At 46.7% G+C, this 22628-nt stretch overlaps 1 protein-coding gene across 1 annotated transcript in view; it reads left to right on the plus strand.

Annotated features, from left to right (window-relative positions):
* The window catches only part of CCDC33 (coiled-coil domain containing 33), a 120823-nt gene that overhangs the window by 92865 nt on the left and 5330 nt on the right, over nt 1–22628 (plus strand). Inside the window, 4 exon segments of the mRNA XM_036272295.1 lie at nt 20779–20944; nt 21225–21313; nt 21525–21656; nt 21748–21838. Coding sequence (XP_036128188.1) covers nt 20779–20944; nt 21225–21313; nt 21525–21656; nt 21748–21838 — 478 coding nt within the window.

The following is a 22628-nucleotide window of genomic DNA, read 5'->3' on the forward strand; positions in this document are numbered from 1 at the left end:
GAGCCCAGACCCCCACACACACCCTTGCACAGTCCTGAGCTAGCACCCAATAGCTAGAGGTGGGTGCCTCAGGGATGGAGCTTCTGAAACAGGTAGAGCTGTCTATCCTGGACTGCAGTCAGGGATTATTACTGCACCATTAGAGACTCCAGCATTCATCCCTCCACTCATTACACGGGTGAACAACTCTCTCTAGAGTCCCAGCTCTGCACAGGCACCTTGCTCAGTGCAGATGGGGTGCCTATCAGGAAAGGTTTTGGGACCAAGCTTGCTTGAGACAGACAGGCTGGACCCACCTCAGTTGGAAAAATGGCAAGACAGAACCCTCTGCGCCCTAGGAGGGGTGCTCTGCAACCCCGGCCCAGGACATTAAAGCAGATGGCCCCACCTTAGTGACCAGAGCCGTTTCTAGGTGGTGGGCTGCCTTGTTTGGGTTTGTTTTCACTCTGCTTCCCAGTGAGTTCCTTTTAAAAACATCCACCCATGTCTCCACTGAACTAAAGGGAAAGGAATTTGTCCAGACGCTCAGGAAAGCAGAGATGGGAAGGCCCCGGGCAGGCGTGGGCCCTAGGCCATGCTGCACTGTACAGGAGGAGCCAAGCGCTGAGCGGGCTTTGCTGCGGTGGGGAGGGGTGATGGAGGAACAGAGAGAGGAGCAGAAATAAGGGGTGACTGAGGGGAAGGGGGAGGGGGAACTGAGGGGCAGGTATGGCCAAGCAGCAGAGAAAAGGGAGATGGGGGCACTGACAGGGAGGCTGCAGCATGGCTAGAGGCAAGGTAGGGAGGGAGGGTGCAGACTGGGGCTGGGAGGACAGAAGGCCACACCCTTCCAGGCATAGCCCCTTTACTGGGCTCCTGGACCCATAGCCCCCCAAGCCCTGCATCTCCTTGCAGTTCTCTGGCCAAGAAATGAGTCTAGCCTGATAGCAGCCACCCCACCCTGGAGCAAAGGGCACGGGCTCCTGGGACTGCTTGCTTCCAGCTCAGGGTTGGGCTCTGTTGCCAGGAAGGCACTTGTTGTAGCAACAGTCCCTGGGGACCCATCCTGGGGCATAGGACCGCTAGCAGGAAGATGGCGGAGCCAGGCTCCCCATGCCCTCCGGCCCCTGAGGCTGACCCAGAACTCCTTGACGGCCACTCTGTAAGTCTGCCCCCACACTCACCAGTTCTGGAAGGATGGGTTGGCTAACCTAGCAGGTAGGTGTGTTGGGGTGTGTTGCCTGGCAACCAGTGGAGGTGTTCCCAGAGCAAGGTCAGGGAGGATCAGAAGATCAAGCCTGCAGACATTGGCCCCAAATGCCCATAGTCACAGGGACCTTCTCTGGGGCCTCCAGCCTCTGCCCAGGCCCCCTGAGCCCAGAAAACCAGGAGCGAAGAGGGAAGGGCTTCTGGGGAAATCCCTTCAAGTGGCCATTGTCTCCTTTGAATTGAGACCCTGGCTCTGGCCTCTTGGAGATCCAGCCCCACATCCTAGAAAGTGTATGTGCCTGGACCAGACTGGCAAGTAGCACCTGGAAGACTTGCTAGCAGTGTAGAGCTCACAGGACTAAGATGGGGAGGGGATGAAGCAGACAGGGACATTCAAGGGGAGGTGCATCTAACCTAGGCCACTGGGGCTGGTATGCCTGGCTTAGCGAAAGCAACCTTCTCACTCAAACCCGTTGCCAAAGCATTTGTTTTTTTGTTGTGGCAAGAACACCAGAGTACACCCCCAAAATGGTTATCTCCCAGCTTGCAAATGAAGAGGCACAGAGAGGGCTGGGGCCTTGCTTAGGGTCACACAGCACATGTGGAGAGAATCTAGATTAGAACACAAGGTTCTGGAGTCCAGCCAGGTCTCTCCTTGCACCCCGCATGGGGCATTCAGAGCAGCAAAGCTCTAACCAAGGGGGTTCTGGCAGGAGGTAACCAGTGGGGAAAAGGTTCTTTACGGGAGAGTAAACAGGGCCTGTGAAGCAAGGACAAGGGTTTGTCCCTGCACCAGTCCCCTGAGTGCCTGGCCCTAGAAGTCCCTGAGGACAGGAGCCAGCTCAAGTTGAATCCAGGAGAGGCAGGACCCTGACCCACAAACCTGAGGAGGAGTGACTGACGGTTAAGCTTGGGGTTGCCCAAGGGGGTCTTCCTGGAGGAGGACGGCTCAGAGTGGAGACTTGAATTTGGAGCAGGGTTCTGGAAGGCCTGGAAAGGGAACTCGGAATGGCAAGAAAGAGCATCTTTCAAGAAGCCCCTCCCCCAAGCCAGCCCCAAACCCATTGTCTAGGCACAGACCAATTAGCAGTCTGAGCTCCTGCAGGGGCCAATTAGGCAGGGGCTGGGATCAGTGGCCAAGGTCTCACCACCCCCTGAGCTTCACATTCACCTATGCTGAGCACAAAAGCTTTCTAGGCACCAACTGTGCTGCAGCAACAAGAAAAAGAAAGAACAGAAGAAAGGAAAAGTCACCCCTTTTGTTTCTTTGCTATAACCTTGGGCTGAACAAAGAAGCAACGGCCTCCCCCTCAGGGAGCCTGTTTTAAACAGAAATTTGCACAGATTTGCTTGTGGCTGAGAGGCTCAACTGACAGTTCAAGGGGACCCTGGAGCAGGCATCTGGGGTGAGCAGGCCCTGGCCCTAGGACTCCTGTGCTCTGGACTCCCCTGGGCAGAAGCAGAGCTCCAGGGCTTGGCCTGAAGAGCACGGGCAGGCGGAGAGCTGACTGTCCAGAGTCACACTTCCTCCAAACGCCCATCCCAGGACCAAGACCCTGTCCTCTGCCTCGCCCTGCCCTGTGCGTCCTGCAGTGTAACCTCTCCTGCTCGCTATGTCCTTGCTGCCTGACCTTGGACCTCACATCCCCGCTGGCAGTGGTGCTCACAGGCCTCCCAGGCCTGCCTTCTGATGGAGGGAGGGAGGAAAGGAGGGAGGGAGAGAGAGAGAGACTGAGAGAGAGAGAATGAATGGGGAAAGGGAAATGGTTTGTTCTCATGACTACAGGATTCTGTTGTCACATCGTCCCAGGCAAGACTGAAAGGCCTCAGGCTGGGTGGGCTGTGGCTAGGGCAGGAGTGCTACGGACGAGGGTGTCAGCCCAGGGGCACATAGGCGCAAGGGGCTACTTAGCCGTGATGACCCCTGCCCCCAGAAAGTACTGTTCTCCTTCAGCAAATCTTTAACACAACCTTCATCCTCTCCCATGCCTCCCTGAGACAGCCCCAACTGAACTGAGCTCTGGAGGCAAGCACCAATTTGCACAAGCTGAATGTTTCTTTTTTTTTTTTTTTCTATTCTCACCCGAGGACATTTTTCCATTTTTTCAGATAGAGCAGGAGGGAGAGAGAAACATCGATGTGAAAGGGACACATCGAGTGGCTGCCACCCACACAACCCAACCAGGGCCGGGGACAAACTGCAACCGAGGTACATGCCCTTGGCGGAACCGAACCCGGGTCTCTCAGGACTGTAGGCGGACGCTCTAACCGCTGAGCCAAACTGGCCAGGGCTGAATGTTTCCATTTTAAAGAAATGTGGTTAATTCCCATTAACAGCATTGGATACCTTAGATTAGCCAAGAGGGGCCTCTGGGATGTTCTGAGGGGCCTGCAGGAGTTGAGTCAGATGAAGGCAAATCTAGCAGGAGCAGGGTTTTCCACCACCAGTCCTGGGGGGTCTGCTTGGCCCTATTCCCCAACTCAGAACAGACAACCAGAGGCTGCAGAGAGGATGGGAAGCCCTTCCTCGCTGTCAGGATCTCCTGGGATCAGAGGGAGAAGGTGTAGGTGGTCCCCGGTGGACAGGGAGCGCCAGGGTAGGATGGGTCAGTAATGGCTTCTTGATAGAAGTAGATGAGGCTTTGAAGACAGGAGGTTCAGGCTGGCTCATGAGCAGAGTGAACAAGAGCTAATTTCTGAAAGGGGGTCTAGTCTATAGCCATACCACCCTGAATGCACCTGATCTCGTCTGAAAGGGGGACTAGTGCTGGGTCAGGATGCCTTGAAATTCAAAGTTGGAAGTTTATCATGAGGGGAACCACTGAAGGGCTCTGAGAGTCCAGGGAGAATATTCCAGTTATTTACTGCAGCATAACAAACCACCCCAAAACTTTGTGCTTAGGGCAATCCTTTTACATTTATTGTCCTAGCTCACAGTTCTGTGGGTCAGGAGCTCAGCGGAGGCACAGCAGGTCATGTGGAGACGGTAGCTCCATGTCTCCACCCCAGGTTTCTGTGTGTGGGCTCCCTGGTAGCACATGCCCTCACCTCCACCGAAAGAGACCTGAACATAGCTGCAGCTCTGCCCCTGTTTGCCCTGGCAGTGGGCAGCCTCAAACAAACGACCCAGCCCTTCCTTCTCTGAGCCTCAGCTTCCTCCTCAGAAACTAGGAATGAAAAGGCCTCCCTTGCTTGGATTGGAAACAAAGTATACAGTCATGGGCATTCAACAAAGGGAGTTGCTGTCATTAGGCCCCAGGACCCCCACAGGCCCTACCTGAGTGTCCATACTGTGTCTTCCTAGATGGATTGAAGATTCCTTTCTGATTTGCAAAGTTTGAGGCTTTGGTGTGTGTTTGCTACACTTTTCTAAGCTGCATCTAAGTCCCTCTCAATTGTCCTTGTGCGCAGAAGTGAGCCTCAGGTGTCCACTGCTGTGCAGGTGTTCCGTCAGATGAGGTCACTTCAGTGCTTCGAGGTGGCCCCATCCCAAGCCTTTCCCCTGGTGCTGGCTCATGGCAGAAGACCCAGTTGAGGTTCAGATTTTGCTCTGTGACCTCAGGCAAATCACTGCACCTCTCTGGACTCCATAGGTGGTTCTCAGCAGAGGGCACCCATCTCAGACCTCAGAGCTGGGAGTTTGGGGACACAAGGTGAGAGAAAGTAGGCTGAATCATTGGGAGGGGAGACATGTTTGCTTGGGGCTGGTCAGCAAGACAGTCCCTTATGCATGCCCCCCACCATGAGCTGTGGGGCCACTAAGGCTGGCCTCATTCCCGCTGTAGGTTGAAGCTGGAGCATCTGTGGAAAGCGGCTGCCCTCTGCTGGTTGTAAAGGCAAACTACAGGGCAGATAGCCTGAGCCTGCCAGCCTGGGGAATCAGAGGTTGGATGGTTGCCCAGTGTAGGGCCAAGAGGGAAGGATGTGCACCTGGCTCAGCAAATCCTCTGCCCTGGCTCAGCCTTGCCACACAGCCACTGCACCCACTCCACCCCCTGCAGAGTCCTGACACCCACACTGCCTCTGATCCAGACACCTGCCTACACCTGCCTGGGGCTCAGGCCTCCTCTTCCCCTAGGAGAGTGAAGCCCCTCCCCCACTCCAGCCCACACTCACTGTACACCCCTCCCTGCTAGTCTCCTCATTCTCTAGCAAATCCTCTCTCCAACCCCCCGCCTCTCAGCTATCTCTGTCCCTTCACAACCTCACTGTCCCCCTCAGTCCTCTCTCTCCTGCACCCTGTCAATCCAGAGCACTGGCCAAAGTTAGCAGGGGCCACCTTCTCCAGACAGCACGGATCTGAAGGCTCTTAAACCTTCTCTCCTTTTCCCTTTCTATTTTCTTAAAAAAATTTTTTTTCAATTACAGTCGACATACAATATTATATTATATTGTACAGGTGTACAACAGAGTGATTAGACATTTATCTAACTTACAAAATGATCAATCCAATAAATCTAGTCCCCATCTGATACCATACATAGTTATTACAAAATTATGGACCATATTTCCTATGTTGTATTTTACATCCCCATAACTTTTTATAACTGGCAATTTGTACTTAATGCTTTCACCCCCACACACACACAATCTGGCAACCATCAATTTATTCTCTGCACCTATGAGTTTGTTTCTGTTTTGTTTGTTTATTTTTATTTTTGGACTCCACATATAAGTGAAATCACCCGATATTTGTCTTTCTCTGTCTGACTTATTTCACTTAGCATAATACCCTCTAGGTCCATCCATATTATCCCAAATTACAATATTTTATTCTTTTGAATGGCTGAGTAATATTCCATTATGTATCTGTACCAAATCTTTTTTTTATCTATTTGTCTATCAGTGGACACTTACATTGCTTCTATGTCTTGACTATTGTAAATAATACTACAATAAACATAGGTGGGTGGATATATCTTTTTGAATTAGTGTTTTGGATTTATATATATATATATACACATACAGAGATGGAATTGTTGGGTGACAAGGTTTTTTTTGTTTGTTTGTTTGTTTTTTGATGGGGGGTAGAAAGAGAGAGAGAGAAACTGATTTGCTTTTCTACCCATGTATGCATTCATTGGTTGATTCTTGTATGTACCCTGACTGAGAATTGAACCCACACCAACTGAACTACTGGCCAGGGCTTGGTAGTTCTATTTTTAATTTTTTTAGGACCCTCCATACTGTTTTCCATAGTGGCTGCAGCAATTTGCATTTCCACCAGCAGTGCATGAAGTTTCCCTTTTTCCACATCCTCTCCAACTCTTGTTGTTTGTTGATTTATTGATGACAGCCATTCTGACAGGTATGAGGTGGTATCTCATTGTGGTTTTAATTTACATTTCCCTGATGATAGTGATGTTGAGCATCTTTTCATATGTCTATTCGCCATCTGAATGCTCTCTTTGAAGAAATATCTCTTCAGGTCCTCTGCCCATTTTTTAATCATATTGTTGTATTTTTTGGTGTTAAGTTATATTAGTTCCTTATATATTTTGGATATTAACCCCTTTATCAGATGTATCAATGGTGCACATCTTTTTTCATTCAAGAGATTGTCTTTTCATTTTGTTGATAGTTTCCATTGCTGTGCAAAAACTTTTTAGTTTGGGTGGAGGGATTGAGCAAAAAAGGGCTCATGGACACAAACAACAGCGTGGTGGTTATGGGGGAAAGGGAGGTGGGTAGAGGTGGAAGGGGGGTAAAGGGGAACTAATGGTGATAGAAAAAAAAAATAAAAGGAAAAAAAAAGAACTTTTTAGTTTGATGTAGTACCATTTGTTTATTTTTATTTTGTTTCTCTTGTCCAAGGAGATATATCCAAAAAAGAGCAATGTCAAAGAATTTACTGCCTATGTTTTTTTCTGGAAGTTTTGTGGTTTCAGATCTTACATTTAAGTCTTTAATCCACTTTGAGTTTATTCTTGTATATGGTATAAGAAAGTTTCAATTTATTGCACTTCTCTGTCCAGCTTTCCCAACACCATTTATTGAATAGATTGTCTACTCCATTGTCTTCTTTATCATATATTAGTTGACCATATAAGCATGTGTTTATTTCTGGGCTCTTAATTGTGTTACACTGATCTATGTGTCTGTTTTTATGCTAATACCATGCTTTTAAAAATTATTTTAAATATGTGTTTATTGATTTTTTTTTAGAGAGAGGAAGGGAGAGGGAGAGAGATAGAAACATTGATGAGAAAGATAACGTCCATTGACTGCCTCTTGCGTGGTCCCTAATGGGGGATCAAGCTAGCAACCCAGACATGTGCCCTGACTGGAAATCAAACCAGGACATTCAATCCACTGAGCTATACCAGCCAGGCAATACCATGCTGTTTTGATTACTATAGCCTTGTAGTGTATAATTGAATATAAGGTAGTGTGATACATCTAACTTTGTTCTTCTTTCTCAAGATTGCTTTGGCTATTTGGGGTCTGTGGTTCCATATAAATGTTAGGATCATTTTTTTTTTTTTATTCTATGGATAAAGATTTCACTGAATCTTTATATTGCTTTGGGTGCTATAGACATTTTAGTGATGTTCATTCTTCCTATCTATGAGTACAGTATATGCTTCCATTTATTTGTATCTTTTTCCATTTCTTTCTTTAATGTCATAACTTTTTAAGTACAGGTCTTTTATCTCTTTGGCTAAATATATTCCTAGGTATTTTATTCTTTTTGATGCAATTGTAAATGGGATTGTTTCTTAATTTCTCTTTCTGATAGTTTGTTATTGGTGTATAAAAATGCAACCAATTTCTGAATATTAATTTTGTATCCTGCTACTTTACTGAATTTATTTGTTAATTCTAATAGGTTTTTATGTGAAATCTGTAGGGTTCTTTATATGTAGTATCATGTCATCTGCAAAAAAAATGCCAGTTTTATTCCTTCCTTTCCCATCTGAATGCCTTCTATTTCTTTTTCTTATCTGATTGCTGTGGCTAGGACTTCCAATACTATGTTGAATAAAAATTGTGCAAGTGAATATCCTTGTATTGTTCCTGGTCTTAAAGAAAAAACTTTTAGCCCTGGCCAGTTTGGCTCAGCAGTTAGAGCGTCGGACTGCGGTCCAGAGAGACCCGGGTTCAGTTCCCACTAAGGGAACGTACCTCAGTTGCAGTTTGTCCCCGGCCCTGGTTGGGTCGTGTGGGTGGCAGCCACTCGATATGTCCTTTTCACATCAATGTTTCTCTCTCTCTCTCCCCCTCCCACTCTGTCTGAACAAAATATTGAAGCTTTTCCTCAGGTGAGGATAAAAAAAAAGAAAATGTAATCTTATATATTTTAACCTTAATTTTATTTATGTGGGGTATCACATTAATTGATTTGTGGATATTGAACCAACCTTGCATCCTAGGAATAAATCCCACTTAATCATGGAGAATGATTTTTTTTTTTTTTTTTTATCCTCACCCGAGGACATTTTTCCATTTTTTGTTCAGATAGAGTGGGAGGGAGAGAGAGGAAAAGAGAGAGAAACATCGACGTGAAAGGGACACATTGAGTGGCTGCCACCCGCACGACCAACCAGGGCTGGGGACAAACTGCAACTGAGGTACGTGCCCTTAGCAGGAACCAAACCTGGGTCTCTCTGGACCGCAGGCCGGCGCTCCAACTGCTCAGCCAAACCGGCTAGGGCTGATCTTTGTAATGTATTGCTGAATTCAGTTTGCTAATATTTTGTAGAGGATTTTTTGCATCTATGTTCAGCAAGGATATTGGCCTATAATTCTCTTTTTTCATAGTGTCATTGTCTGGTTTGGATATTAGGGTAATTTTGGCCTCATAAAATGAGTTTCAGAGCTTTTCTTCCTCTTCAATTTTTTTTTTTTTCTGGAATAGTTTGAAAAGGATAGGTATTAATTCTTGAATATTTGGTAAAATTCACCTCTAAAGCCATCTTGTCCAGGGCTTTTGTTTGTTGGGAGTTTTATTTATTATTACTATTTGATTTTATTAACAGTTATCATTCTAGTCAGATTTTTTTTGTTTCTTCCTGATTCAGCCTTGGAAAACTGTATGTTTCTAGAAATTTATCTATTTCTTTCAGGTTGTCTAATTTGTTGGTATAATCCTTTGTATTTCTGTGGTGTTGGTTGTTATTTCTCCACTTTCATTTCTGATTTTATTTATTTGGTTCCTCTCTTTTTTTCTCTTGATGAGTCTGGCTAGAGGTTTATTAATTTTGTTTATCTTTTCAAAGAACCAGCTCTTGGTTTGGGGGAGTTTTTTTCCTAATATATTTTAGACTCAATTTTTAAATAATTTTTTTTCCTCACCCAAGGATATTGTTTTTTATTATTATTATTATTATTTTAGAAAGAAAGAAACATTAATGTGAGAGAGAAACATTGATCAGTTTCCTCTCATATGTACCCTGATCAGGGAGCGAACCTACAACCTAGGTATGTGCCCTGACCAGAAGTCAAACCCACAACCTTTTGGTGCATGGGAAAATACTCCAACCAGCCAGGGCTAGACTTAATTTTATTTATTTCTGCTCTGATCTTTATTATTTCATTTCTTCTCCTCACTTTGGGCTCTGTTTGTTCTTTTCCTTGTTCCTTTAGGTATTAGGTCAGATTGTTTATTGAGATATTTTTCTTGTTTCTTGATGTAGACCTGTACTGACCCTCAGGCTGACTGGCTGAGAGGACTGGCCATGATTACAGGAGACAAGTTATTTTGTGGGGACTATTCTAATGGAGCAGGAGTCTCATTAGTGGGACTCTGATGCTCTCTCTTAGAACTGCTTTGTCTATATCCAATAGATTGGAGGTCATTGTGTTTTCATTTTAATTTGATTCATGGATCTTTTTATTTCTTCCTTGATTTTACTGTAAATCTATTCATTGTCTAGTAATATGTTATTTAGCCTTCGTGTGTTTGTTTTTCCGTTTTCTTTGTGTAATTGATTTCTAGTTTCATACAGTTACGATCACAGAAGATGCATGGTATGATTTCAATTTTAAATTTATTGAGCTTTGTTTTGTCATTTAACATGTGGTCAATCCTGGAAAATATCCCATGTGTACTTGAAAATGTATATTCTCCTGGTTTGGGGTAAAATGTTTTAAAAATATTTTTTAAGTCCATCTGATCTAGCATGTCATTTAAAGCCACTGTGTCCTTGTTGATTTTCTGTCTGAATGATCTATCAATGGGATGTTAAAGTCCCCTACTATGACTGTATTACTGTAGATCTCTCCCTTTATGTTGATCAATATTTGCTTTATATATTTAGGTGTCCTATGTTGAGGCATAGATGTTTATGAGAGTTATATCCTCTTGTTGAATTGATCCTTTTATCATTATTAAACGCCTATTATTGTCTCTTGTCACAGCCCTTGTTTTAGTCTATTTAGTCTAATGTAAGTATTGCTATCCCAGCATTTCTTTGTTTCCATTTTTATGAAATATCTTTTTCTATCTCTTTACTTTCAGTCTGTATGTATCTTTTAAACTGAAATGGGTCTCTTATAAGCAACATATAGGTATGCTTTTTTTGTTTGTTTGTTTGTTTGTTTGTTTGTTTGTTTGTTTGTTTTTCTTAATCCATTCAGCCACCCTAACTCTTTGGATTGTAGCATTTAGTCCATTTACATTAAAGTACTTATTGATAGGCCTGTAATTATTGCCATTTGATTCGTTGTTTTCTGATTGTTTTGTAGTTCTTCTCTGTTCCTTTCTCATTCTCTCTCTTTTCTTGTATGTTGATGACTTTCTATAATATTGTGTTTGGATTTCTTTTTCTTTATTTCTTACATATCTCTTGTAGATTTTTGATTTACAGTTACCATGTGTTTCATATACACTAAGCTATGTTTATGTCATCCTATTTTAAGTTTGAACACATTTTTAAATCACTGCAATTTTGACTCACCCCCTCCACATTTAAGTTTTTGTCATTATTTCTTGTTTTGTGTGTGAGAGTTTGTGTGTATCCCTTGATTTGTTGTTGTAATTAGACAAGCTCTTCCTACTTTTGCTTTTTAACCTTTGTACTAGCTTTGTAGTTGATCCATTGCTTTGATTTTCTTCTTCTTCTTTATTGATTTTAGAGAGAGAGGAAGGGAAAGAGAGAGGGAGATGGAAACATTGATGAAAGAGAACATCGATTGGCCACCTCCTACATGCTCCCTACTGGGGATTTGGCCCACAGCCTGGGCATGTGCCCTGACCAGGAATCAAACCGGCAACCTTTTGGTGCATGGGTCAATGCTCAACCACTAAGCCACACTGGCCGGGCCATCCATTGCTTTTACTAAAATATTTGCCTTTATCAGTGAGAATTTTTTTTTCCTATATTTTCTTTTTCATATTTTTTGCCTTTTATTTTTCTACTTAAGGAAGTCCCTTTAACATTTCTTATAATACTTGCTTAGTGGTAATGAACTCATTTAGTTTTTTCTTGTCTAGGAAACTCTTTATCTCTCCTTTGATTGTAAACAATAACCTTGCTAGCTAGAGTAATCTTGGTTGTAGGTCTTTGCATTTTATTACTTTGAATATTTCATGCCAATCCCTTCTGGCCAGCAAAGTTTCTGTTAAGAAATCAACTGACAGTCTTATGGGAGCTCCCTTGTACATAACTAACTGCTTTCTCTTGCTACTTTTAAGATTCTCTTTGTCTTTAATCTTTGGCATTTTAATTATTATGTGTCTTGGTGTGGTCCTCTTGGGTTCATCTTGTTTGGGACCCTCTGTGCTTCCTGGACTTGTATGTCTATTTTCTTGACCAAATTAGGGAAGTTTTTGTCATTATTTCTTAAAATAAGTTTTTAATTCCTTGCTCACTCTTTCTTCTCCTTCTGGTACCCCAACGACATGCATTGGTACACTTGATGTTGTCCCAGAAGTCCCTTAAACTGTCCTCATTTTTTTTAATCTTTTTTCTTTTTGCTGTTCTCAGTGGATGTTTTCTGCTGCCTTGTCTTCCAAATCACTGATTCGATCCTCTGCTTCATCTAATCTGATAATGATTTCCTTAATGTAGTAGTGTTCATTTCAGATATTGTAGTTCTTATTTCTGACTGGTTGCTTTTTATGGATTTTATCTCTTTGTGGAAGTTTTCACTGAGTTCATCTATTTTTCCCTTAAGTTAATTGAGAATCCTTGTAACCAGTTTTTTTTAACTCTGTGGCTGATAGATTTCTTTTCTCCATTTTGTTTAGTTCTTTTTCTGGAGTTTTGACTTATTCTTTTTAGGACATATTTCTTTGTCTCCTCATTTTGGCTACCTTCCTATGTGTGTTTCTATATTAGGTAGGTCTCCTACATCTCCCAGTCTTGTCAGAGTGGTCTTATCTAGTGGGACCCAATAGTATAATCTCCCTATTCACCTGAGACATGTGTTCCAGAGGTGTCCCTTGTGTGGGTTGTGTATGCCTTCCTGTTATAGTCAAGCCCTGATTTCTGTTGGCACATCAGTCAGTGGTATTGACCCTCAGGCTGACTGGCTGGGAGGACTAGCCAGGCAAACTGCTTTTGGGGGACTCATTTCATGGAACATGAGTCTTTTTAGTGGGGCTCTGATGCCTACCAAGTCCACCTTTTGGGTGTGTCACTTATGGAGCTGGTTGGGTGGTAATCTGGTGTGGTCTGCAGCTAGACACCAGGAGTGTTGGTTCTGGAGGCTCTTGGAAGGGGTTCTGATACAGACCAATTTGTGCCTGGCTTGGGCCACCTGGTGGAACTATAAAGTAATCTGTAGTTGATTGATATTTGTTCAGGGCTTGGAAATGCTTGGAAAATGGTATGCTGTAAACTTGGGCTGGCTGCCACTAGTGCTATGCTTGACCCTTTGGTGGGCACCACAATGTAAACTAAGGCCAGCCACCACTTATGCTGGGTTTGTTGCCACATTCCAAGCCAACACTGGCTGCAGCTTATGCCATGCTTGGAGCCTCCTGGTGGGAGTTACAATGTAAGCTGAGCCCTGTTGCCATTTATTCTGGGCTTAAGGCTGCTTAGCAATAAATACAGGGCATTCTAAAACCATTGATTTGGGGGGGGGAGGGTTGTGGATCTTTGAGAGATTTTAGGAAAGTCTGCAGTGCATGCTGAGGCAGGCCACTTGTGTAGAAAGGCCTCTGAAAGTAGCTTGGGCTGAGCATATGAGATGGGTGGGACAGGGTCTCAGGAAACCACGGGGACAGGGTGAGCAGTGCTAGGTTAATAGAGAGCTCATATTTGGTGTCTGCCTGCACCTGCGGGCTGAGGAGGTGGGTAGGTTCAACACAAGAGCAATGGCAACTGCTAGCACCTCCATCCCTGGAGAGAACTTCCCTGACCCCTGTCCCTCCAGCCCTCACCCAGGAGCTAGTCAATTCAGTTCCTCCCTATAGGTCTCTAGAGCTTATCGAGCTATTTTTCCTGCAAATTTAGAATGAGTGACTTTTTGAGCCAGTGAGTCTATAAACAAGCTCCTCAAGAGGAAAACCTGGGACTCCAGTAGCCCTCTATCTCACTCAGCTGATATCCTTGCTGGTTTTCCCAGCCAGATGTTGTGAGGACTTCTCTTCCTGGCACTGGTGCTTTAGGCTGGGGAGCCTGGGGCAGGGCTGGAACCTGTTTCTCCTGGGGGATGGGGGGGACCTCTGCACTCGAGATATCCCTCCTGATTCTTATTTGCCACACCATAGGTGTGGGACATGCCTGTTCTATATCTTTTCCCCTCCTACCAGTCTTGACGTGGCTTCTTCTTTATATCCTTCATTGTAGAAGTTTCATTCAGCTAGTCTTCGAGTGGTTCTCAATGATGGTTGTTCTCTAATTTTGATGTAGTCATAGGAAAATGTGAAAAAAGTGTTTACCTATTTTGACACCTTTACTGAAAATCCTGCTCTCCTTTTTTCAAAAACAATTTTAATTATGAAATGTAACCCACATGGAGAAAATTGCATTGTACATAAAAATAAAGCACAACCGAGTTATTACAAAACAAATGTTCATGAAACCACCACCTAGGTCAAGAAATAAAACATCACCAGTGCCTGAAAGTCCTCACACCTCTCTTCTCGACATGACCACTGTGCCAGCATACTGTCTTGTTCTGCTTCTTTATACTGTCATCATCTAAGTTACCTCCCTGATCACTGTGGCCTAATAGTCCCTGTTGTTAACTTTAAAGGACATCATGCTATGTGCATTATTTTGTGTAAGGTTCTTTTGCTCAACTTTATGTATGAGATTCATCTGTGTAGTTGCTTGGTGCTGTGGTTCCTCTTTTTTATTACTGTGTGATATTTTACCACATGGGTCCTGACCTGTCCCTTATCTCTGTCCAATAACTCCTCACTGTCTTGCCAGCTCTTCAATACTTTCAAGAATGTAGTTTTTTGCCCTCGTCAGTTTAGCTTAGTGGTGGGAGCATTGGCCTGAACCAAAAACTTGAGGGTTCGATTCTGGTCAAAGACACGTACCTCGGTTGCAGTTTAATCTCTGGCCGTGGTTGGGGTCATGTGGGAAGCAACTAATTGATGTGTCTCTCTCACATTGATGTTTTTTTCTCTCTATTTATCTTTCTCTCCCTCTCCCTCCCTCCCTTCCACTCTACCTGAAATCAATGAAGAAATATCCTCAGGTGAGGATTTTTTTTTTAATGTAGTTTTTACTTTGTATCCAGGTTTTTAGATTATCTCTGGGATCAAGAGTTCTGTATTGCCCAATGTGCTATTAGCCGAAGTGGAAGAACATTGTCCCTCCATTCTGAAGTTCTGCTTTCTAGCCTAATGCAGCCCCTTTTCCTCCTACCTCTCTGACAATTGTCCTGATCTTGAAGACTATTCTCTCACTACCACCCCACCCTTTGTCCTGAAACCCCACCCCCCACTCTACTCTACACTTCCTCTAACGATGAAAAATCTCCTCCATTTCAAGGTTTCGCTCACACCTGTGCCGGCTATCCTCCCACCATTCAGTCTCCAGCCGAGATTCTCTCCAAGTCTGACCACCAACAACTGCCTGTGGCCACCTCCACTTAGAGGCTGCACAAGCACCTCACATTCAACAGGCCCCTCCCCTCCCTAAGCCAGCACCTTCTCCCCCTCACCTTCTGCATGTACTTCTTCCCCCTAAGACTCCAGATACTCTTCCTTCTCCTTCTCCTCCTCCCCTTCCTCCTCCTCCTTCTCCTCACTTTTCTCCCTCTTGCAGCTCCTGCCCTCATTTCATGCCCACTGCCTTTACCTGGGCAGTTTCCATTATGTGACACCTGATCCATTGCTCTTGGTCTCCATTCCCCTCATTTAGTCTCTGTGTTAAGCAACCAGAGAGGTTAGTCACATGCACCTCCCACTTCCAGCTTAGGCCCTTCAGTGGCCTGCAGAACAGAGTCCAAGCTCCTTAGACTGACCTACAAGGCCCTCTTCTGTCTTCACTGATGCTTCTCCAGCCTTACTCCTACCCCTCTTTCCTGTACCCTGCCCTCCAGAAATTTGCCTGCTTTCTTACTCATCTCACGTTCTCTCACCCCCTGCCTTTGCAACAGTGTCTCCTCTGCCCAAAGAGCCTTCTCCCTACCCCAGGTAACACCTACTCATCTTCAAAGAGTCAGCTCAGATTATCACCTCCTCTAGGAAACCTTCCTGAACTCCAGTATGAGTTAAGAGCCTCCTCTGACTCCCCTCTGTTACGGGCACTTCTTGCCATCTCCTCAGTGTAGAGGTGAGACTACTCTAGGCAGAGACAGTATGGGCTCCTCTGTGCTTCGTGGCCCCAACTTGGCACAGACCTGGCACACAGTGGTGCTCAGCAAGTGTGATTGACTAGGTGTTTGCTGATCTGCTTCTAGCCGAGGCTTAATAACTCATTGTTGTGACCTTGAGCACACTGCTGAGAGCTGGGTCCTTGTGGGCACTCAGGATCAGGCACAAGTGGAGTCAGTGCCCCTAGAGGATAGCCAGCCCAAACAGCCTGGGAACTGGGGAAAGACGGGAGCAGGCAAAGCGCAGGACCATAACAGGAAATCTGAGACATGGTGTCCTGTGTGTTCTCAAGGCTGGACTATGACGCAGAGTATGGCCCTGAGTGGGGAGCCAGCCCAGGCTGCTTGGATAAGTCAGGTTGCAGCCTCTCAGCGCAGCTGTGCTGCCCAAGGTTGCCGCTCAGTGTGAGGGTGGGCAAAACTGAGGAAGGAGGGTGGGCCCACCAGGCTGCTACCTCTCTGGGTCCCATGGACAGAGGATAGTGGCCAGGGTAGAGACTGAGAAGGAAAATCTAGAAGCAGGTCCCTTGCCATATTACTGGGGAGATCTCACCCAGAAAGCAGCCAGGCTGAGAGGGGCACAGGGGCCTGGGGAAGGTCTACAGAGCTCCTCTCCAAGGGGTGGAGTCCTAAAGATGTCATGACCCTTCCTCCAGCAGGGGCCATCTGACTGAGGAGAGGACACCCACTTCATCTGGGCCTCAGCTGCCTTTGTCTGTTAAGGGCTGATGTTAAGAACAGAGTTTTGTTCACTCCTGGGACTGTTGGGATGAAGAACAATGGGGTCCTTGAAAAGATGAGCCCTGAATGGGAAGGCAGGTGATCAGATTTATGGGCTGGGCAGAGGGGCTGGCACCCCTTCCCCGGTACGCCCTCCATGCATATATGCATACATGCACACACATTCACACACCCCATCACACTCACACTATCAGTCCTCATGCGATTAAAATTTCTGGGTCACCTGGCCAGTGTGGCTCAGTGGTTGAGCATCGACCCTGCACCAAGAAGTCATCAGTTTGATTCCCAGTCAGGGCACATGCCCAGGTTGTAGGCCAAATCCCCAGTGTGGGGCATGCAGGAGGCGGCCAATCGATGTTCTCTCTCATCGATGTTTCTATCTCTCTCCCTCTCCTTTCCTCTCTCTCTCAAAAAAAAAAAAAAAAACAATAAAGAAAAAAATATATTTCTGGGTGGACTATGAAAGGACAGGTTAGGTTGTAGGAATGCAGGAATGGAAGTATGAAGGAGGAACAAGACTGTGGAGTTAGAGTGCATGAGGAGAAAGCTTGTAAGAGACTTTGTATGCCAGGCCTCAGACTTTGCATCTGACCCAAACCTCAGGAGCTCGCTCTGAACCACAGCCATAGAGATCCCAGCCCTCTCCCCGCACACACATAGACTAAGGTGCCCTAACTGCAGCATCCATCAGGGTTCTTCCTTGCCTGGGGCTCCTCTCCCCAACCCCTACTTTGGACAGATCCCAGAAGAAGCTGGTGAACCAGCAATGGGATCAGGCTAACTTATTCAAATCTGCTGTTTGCACGCTGTGCTGGGCCAGTTGCGGGTGGGGACAGTGAGATGAGCGACATGCCCACCTCTTCCAACACAGGGAGGCCTGGGCACATTTGGCTCCTTGAGGAGCAGACAGGGGAACTCCTTCTTCCACCTCTATCCCAAGGCAGTCTTAGCCTTGGGGACAAAAGGCAGAATGAAGCTCAGGACATCAGATAGACGTTGTTACCTCTGCTGGCCACCTTCTCCATTAGTGCCTTTTAATTTCTGTAGACAGGTCGAGTCAAAGTCAAGCCATTCTTCTCCTCTCTGGGTGAGGCCCAAGCCTTCCTCAATCGAGTAGACACAAAGAGCACAGGTTCTAGAGCAGAGTCTAGTTTCCAGTGTCAGCCGCATGTTTGCAGCGGTGTGACCTCGCGTCACTGAGCCAATGTGAGTCTCAGGATGTTCCGAGGCATCACGCCAGCCCTTGACAAGGGTCAGTATGTATGCCTACTCATTCTCAGGAGGCCCTGAGAGGAGGCATCACTGATTCCGCCCAGCCGCACAGGATCAGACTGGGAGAGGCCTCACAGAGTGCAGGCCCCTACGACCGCCTTAGCATGGGGCCCACAGAAGCACTCACAGCTCTGAGCTGAGAAGAGCCCTTGTTGCTGAGAGTTGAGAGGGTCCCCAAAGGAGGGTTGCCTTATGGAGGCTTCATGTACTTTACCAAATTTGAGCCAGGATTTTATTTATTTTTTAAATTGTTAAATGTTTTTAAGTTGTTTATATAAAGCACAGCACACATTCAGACAAATGCACAAAATGTAAGTGTATTCACTGTGTTGAATTATCACAAAGTCCATAGTAAATGCTCGGTGAAGATCAAGAGGTACACATTGCCAGCACCCCCAAAGCTCTCTGGTGCCTCCTAATCACTTCTCTAAATGGATCTCAAACCCTGACTTCTAACTTTATTGCTTTAGTTTGTCTATTTTTGAGCCAAATCTACATGCGTCATAGAGTAGGTATTTGTGTTCGACTTTGTTTTGCCCTGAGTCTGAGAGATTGCAGTATTCCACTGTATGACTAGCTCACCATTCTACTGTGATGGGCATTTGTGTCATGTCCAGTCTGGGGTTATTACAAATAAGGCTGGTAGCAATACTCTTACCCCTGCTTCTAGATGCATTTACACTTGCATTTTTTTTTTTGGTATATAGTCAGGAGTATAATTGCTAGATCATAGGCTCTGCATATGTTCAAATTTAATAGTATCCAGTATGCAAGCAGTTCTCCAAACTTTTGAGTAAGGTAGCCAGGAAAAAGAGGAAGGGGTCTGACCTTCTGATAAAGCAGCTGCTGAACAGAAATGGGGTGGAATGGGAATGGATACCTCCGGTCATACCCACCCTGGCAAGGCCCTGTGCCAGCCGCCACACACACACTGACTGAGCTCTGAAGCACCAGTGTTTATCTTGTATGAGAAATTCGAGACACAGAACAGAAAGGGCCTGTCTGTGCTCACTCAGTGAGTCACTGGCCAAGCTGAGCTCTGCCGGGGGCCTGACCACAAAGCCCTGTGGTCTCTGGGCTGGCTTCTACTTAACAGGGCTGTCTGAGAACACCAGATGGGTAGATCTGGAGGAGCCAAGACCTGGAACTTGACTGGGGCAGATGCCTGGCACTGGCACTGGTTAGAGGGAGTCCAGCCAGAAGGCTAGGCAGTGGCAGGTGACAAGTGGTATCTGATGAAACCCTGCTGTCCCGGAGCCCCTCCCCAAGAAGCCAGTGGCCCACCCTGCAGCTAGTTGGTGGCAGTGGCTAGAAGCTGGGCCACATCCCTAGTCAGTACGAGGCCTAGGTAGAAGCTGGGGGCAGAGCTTTGCTTCCAGGGGACTTGAGACCCTAGATGTTCTAGGAGGCCCACCCCCATGTGCAAGTCCTCCAAAGCCTCTGGGAGACCAAGCAACCAGGGCTTAGCAAACTCCTGCTGACTTCACCCACTTTTCCCCCAACCAAACACTCACTTCCTCCCCTTCTATGGACCTTTCTGGCTTCATGTTTTGGGTCTCTGTGATATCTTGTGCTGTTTAGATTTAAGAAACTCCCTTTACAAAACCTTTTCTAAATAACAAGAAGGAATTTCTAATTATGAAATGAACATATATAAATATAGCTTATTAATTCTCCAATGTATACATAGGTCAGACATAAATATTTTCCCCAGATTGAGATCATGCTGATACTTCTTTTAGTAGCCTGCTGTATCACTTCTCAACATATTGTGATGTTTCTCTGTAGGGTGCATCATGGCAGACTGCACAGCAGTTAAGAACACAGACTCAAGCGCCAGCAGGTGTGGGTTTCAGACCTTGGCTCAGTTTTGTGACTGAGCAAGTTCCTCGCCCCTCTGGGCCTTGTTTCTCTTGTCAGTAAAATAAGGATGATAATAGTACCAACCTTCATAGGCTTGCCATGACAATTAAATGAGGGAGGCCCTCCTTCAAACCTGGAACATAATAAAGCTCAATGAACACCAGATATTAAGATTTTTGTTACTCTTATTATTATTATTATTATTGATTTTAGAGAGAGAGGAAGTGAGAGGGAGAGAGAGGTGGAAACATCGATGAGAGAAAACATCAATTGGCCGCCTCCTGCATGCCCCCCACTGGGGATTGGGCCCGCAACCTGGGCATGTGCCCTGACTAGGAATCAAACCAGCAACCTCTTGGTGCATGGGTCGATGCTCAGCCACTGAGCCACACTAGTGGGGTGATCTTTGTTACTCTTAACCTAATGATAGAGCCTGGCATCCTGGCCCCACCTCACACCCCAGACCTCGGAGCTGGCTCCCAATCCTTAGTCCTTATTTAGGTCTCCCAGGCTTACTTAAAGTCCCTTCCTGAGCCCTGGGCTGATTAGGGGATGTTGCCTGGAGTCAGTTCCTCTGTGGCTTTTGTTGGGGGTTTCTGAGAGGTTTTCCTCTGTGTTCTCATTGACATGAAAAAGGAGAGGAACTAGAAAAGGGTAAAGGAGCAGGGAGAAACCAGGAAACTAGTCCTGGGAACTTGGCTTTAGGTCCTTTCAAGTCTCCGTCACTCACGATCTTCCTCATCTTGTGTCTGAGCTCTAAGGACCCATAGTTGGCATCACAGGAAAGGACATGACCCCTGGGACAGAACTGGAGCATGACTTCTCACATGGCCAAGGGAGGCGCAGGCCAAGTCATAACTAACCACCCCTCTGAGGGGTCGCTAAGACTTGAGAGTACCCTGTTCATTGGCCTTGGGGTTGACCCACTGACTCCCAAGTGTGGGTACAGATGTGGGCTGGAGGCCCAACTCTGAGCACTGGGATCCACAGGAGATAAAGAGCTACCAACGAGCCATACAGACGATGGCTGAGGACATCCTGTTGCTGCGGAAACAAGCCATTGTCCTGAGGGCAGAGAACCACGCCCTGAGGAGCCACCTGACCCAGGAGGAGATGGAAGAGGAACAGGACAATGCCGATAAGACCCAGAAGCTGGGTGAGGGCATAAAGGCCACCAAGGGATTCCGGGTGCCAGCCTGAGCCTTGGCTCTGAAGGGTGGGACAGGGTGGCAGGGAACCTTTCCCAGGTGTGCGTGTTACTGGACACAGGCTGATAGGAGCCATCTGGGCCCTCTCTGTAGTGGGAAGCAGGGAATACAGTCCTGTCTCAAGCCCCAGGGCTGAGGGACACCTGACCTCACCCCCAAGCTGTGCTGATATGAGCTGGAAGATGCCTCCTGCCTGAGCCATCTCTCCCCTCCCACCACCACCACCAGTGTCCATGAAGCAGAAACTGCTGCTGAGTAAGCTTGACATGAAGAAACTGAGAGACAAGGTGCAGCATCTGCAGAACGAGCTGATTCAAGTGAGCTGGGGTTTGGGGGTAGAGAGCACGGGGAGCTAGGGTGGGAGTCTGCGGAGAAGTGTCTGGGAGCAGAAGGGAGAAGAGCCTAGAGAGAGGGGGACCAGCGCAGTGGAGGATTCAGCAGAGGGGCCTGGGTTGAGCCCTCTAGGCCAAGGGTAACACCCAGGCACCCCTTCTTCCCTCCTTTTCCTTCCCCCACCCACACCATCAGAAGAATGATCGAGAGAAGGAGCTGCTTCTCCTGTACCAGGCTCAGCAGCCACAGGCTGCACTACTGAAGCAGCTCCAGGACAAGCTGCGGAAGATGCAGGCGCTGGAGGAGACTGTGAAGCACCAGGAGAAGGCAGGGCCGGGGGTCAGACCACCAGGGTCCAGCCTCAGAGGGACTGTGTGGAGCTCCCAGACCAGACCAGCCTCTGCACTCTGCTCCCCAGGTGATTGAGAAGATGGAGCGGATGCTAAAGGACAAGCTTCAGGAGAGGAATGAGACCCTACCCAACAATCTACAGGGAAAGCCCAGCATGGGTGAGGCTGCTCCCCCGGATGTCATCCAGTCTCTGGGGTCCCTCCCTTCCCAGAGCTTCCCAGTTCCAGGAGCACCTTCCAATTGTAGCAGATGGGGGCACCCCTATTCATAGGTCCTGTGCTCCCTTCTCCTCCCAGGGAGCCCACAGGATACGTCAGGACACAGTGAATAAGCCAGGCTAAAAAGAGGTGGGGAGAAGCCCTGCAGACCAGAGCGAGCAGAGAGGGGCCACCAAGGAAGTTTCCCATTTCTTAACTCCAGGACCTTTCTAATTATTTCCTCATCTCCCTTATTTTCAAAGAGTCTGTTTCTATAAAACAGACAAAAATACTTTGGTTAAATCAATGGTTTGTTTTATCCATTGATGTTAATCAAAGCCACCTAGAACTGCCATTCAGAGGTGGCGCTGGTGAGCAGGAGAGAACCAGTTCACACCCTATCAGGCCAGCCCAAGTGAGTTTCCCTGAGCCTGTCTATGCAGCCTCACCAGAGACCCCTGTGTGCCTAGCCAGCACTCAGCCTTTACTGCCTGGGGCTGGTGGCACCCGGTTGGGGGGCAGGGATTTCTGAAAGCCTAGTAAACAATGAAAGTAGCGCTCACCTTTCAGGAACCCTGAGGTCACCCAAGACTGGGATGAGAAACAAGAAGGCAGCTTCAGGAGGAGAATCAGCCAGGGCAAAGGCCCAGGAAGTGACCATGCCAAGAGCAGAGAAGTGGAGGAAAGACAGGGGTGAAGAGCTGCTGTAGACCCAGGGCAAATGGCAGGGGAGTGGTTTGAGCGAGAGGTG

This window comes from Molossus molossus, unplaced genomic scaffold, assembly GCF_014108415.1.
Source record: "Molossus molossus isolate mMolMol1 unplaced genomic scaffold, mMolMol1.p scaffold_m16_p_1, whole genome shotgun sequence".
Classification (NCBI taxonomy): Eukaryota; Metazoa; Chordata; class Mammalia; order Chiroptera; family Molossidae; genus Molossus; species Molossus molossus.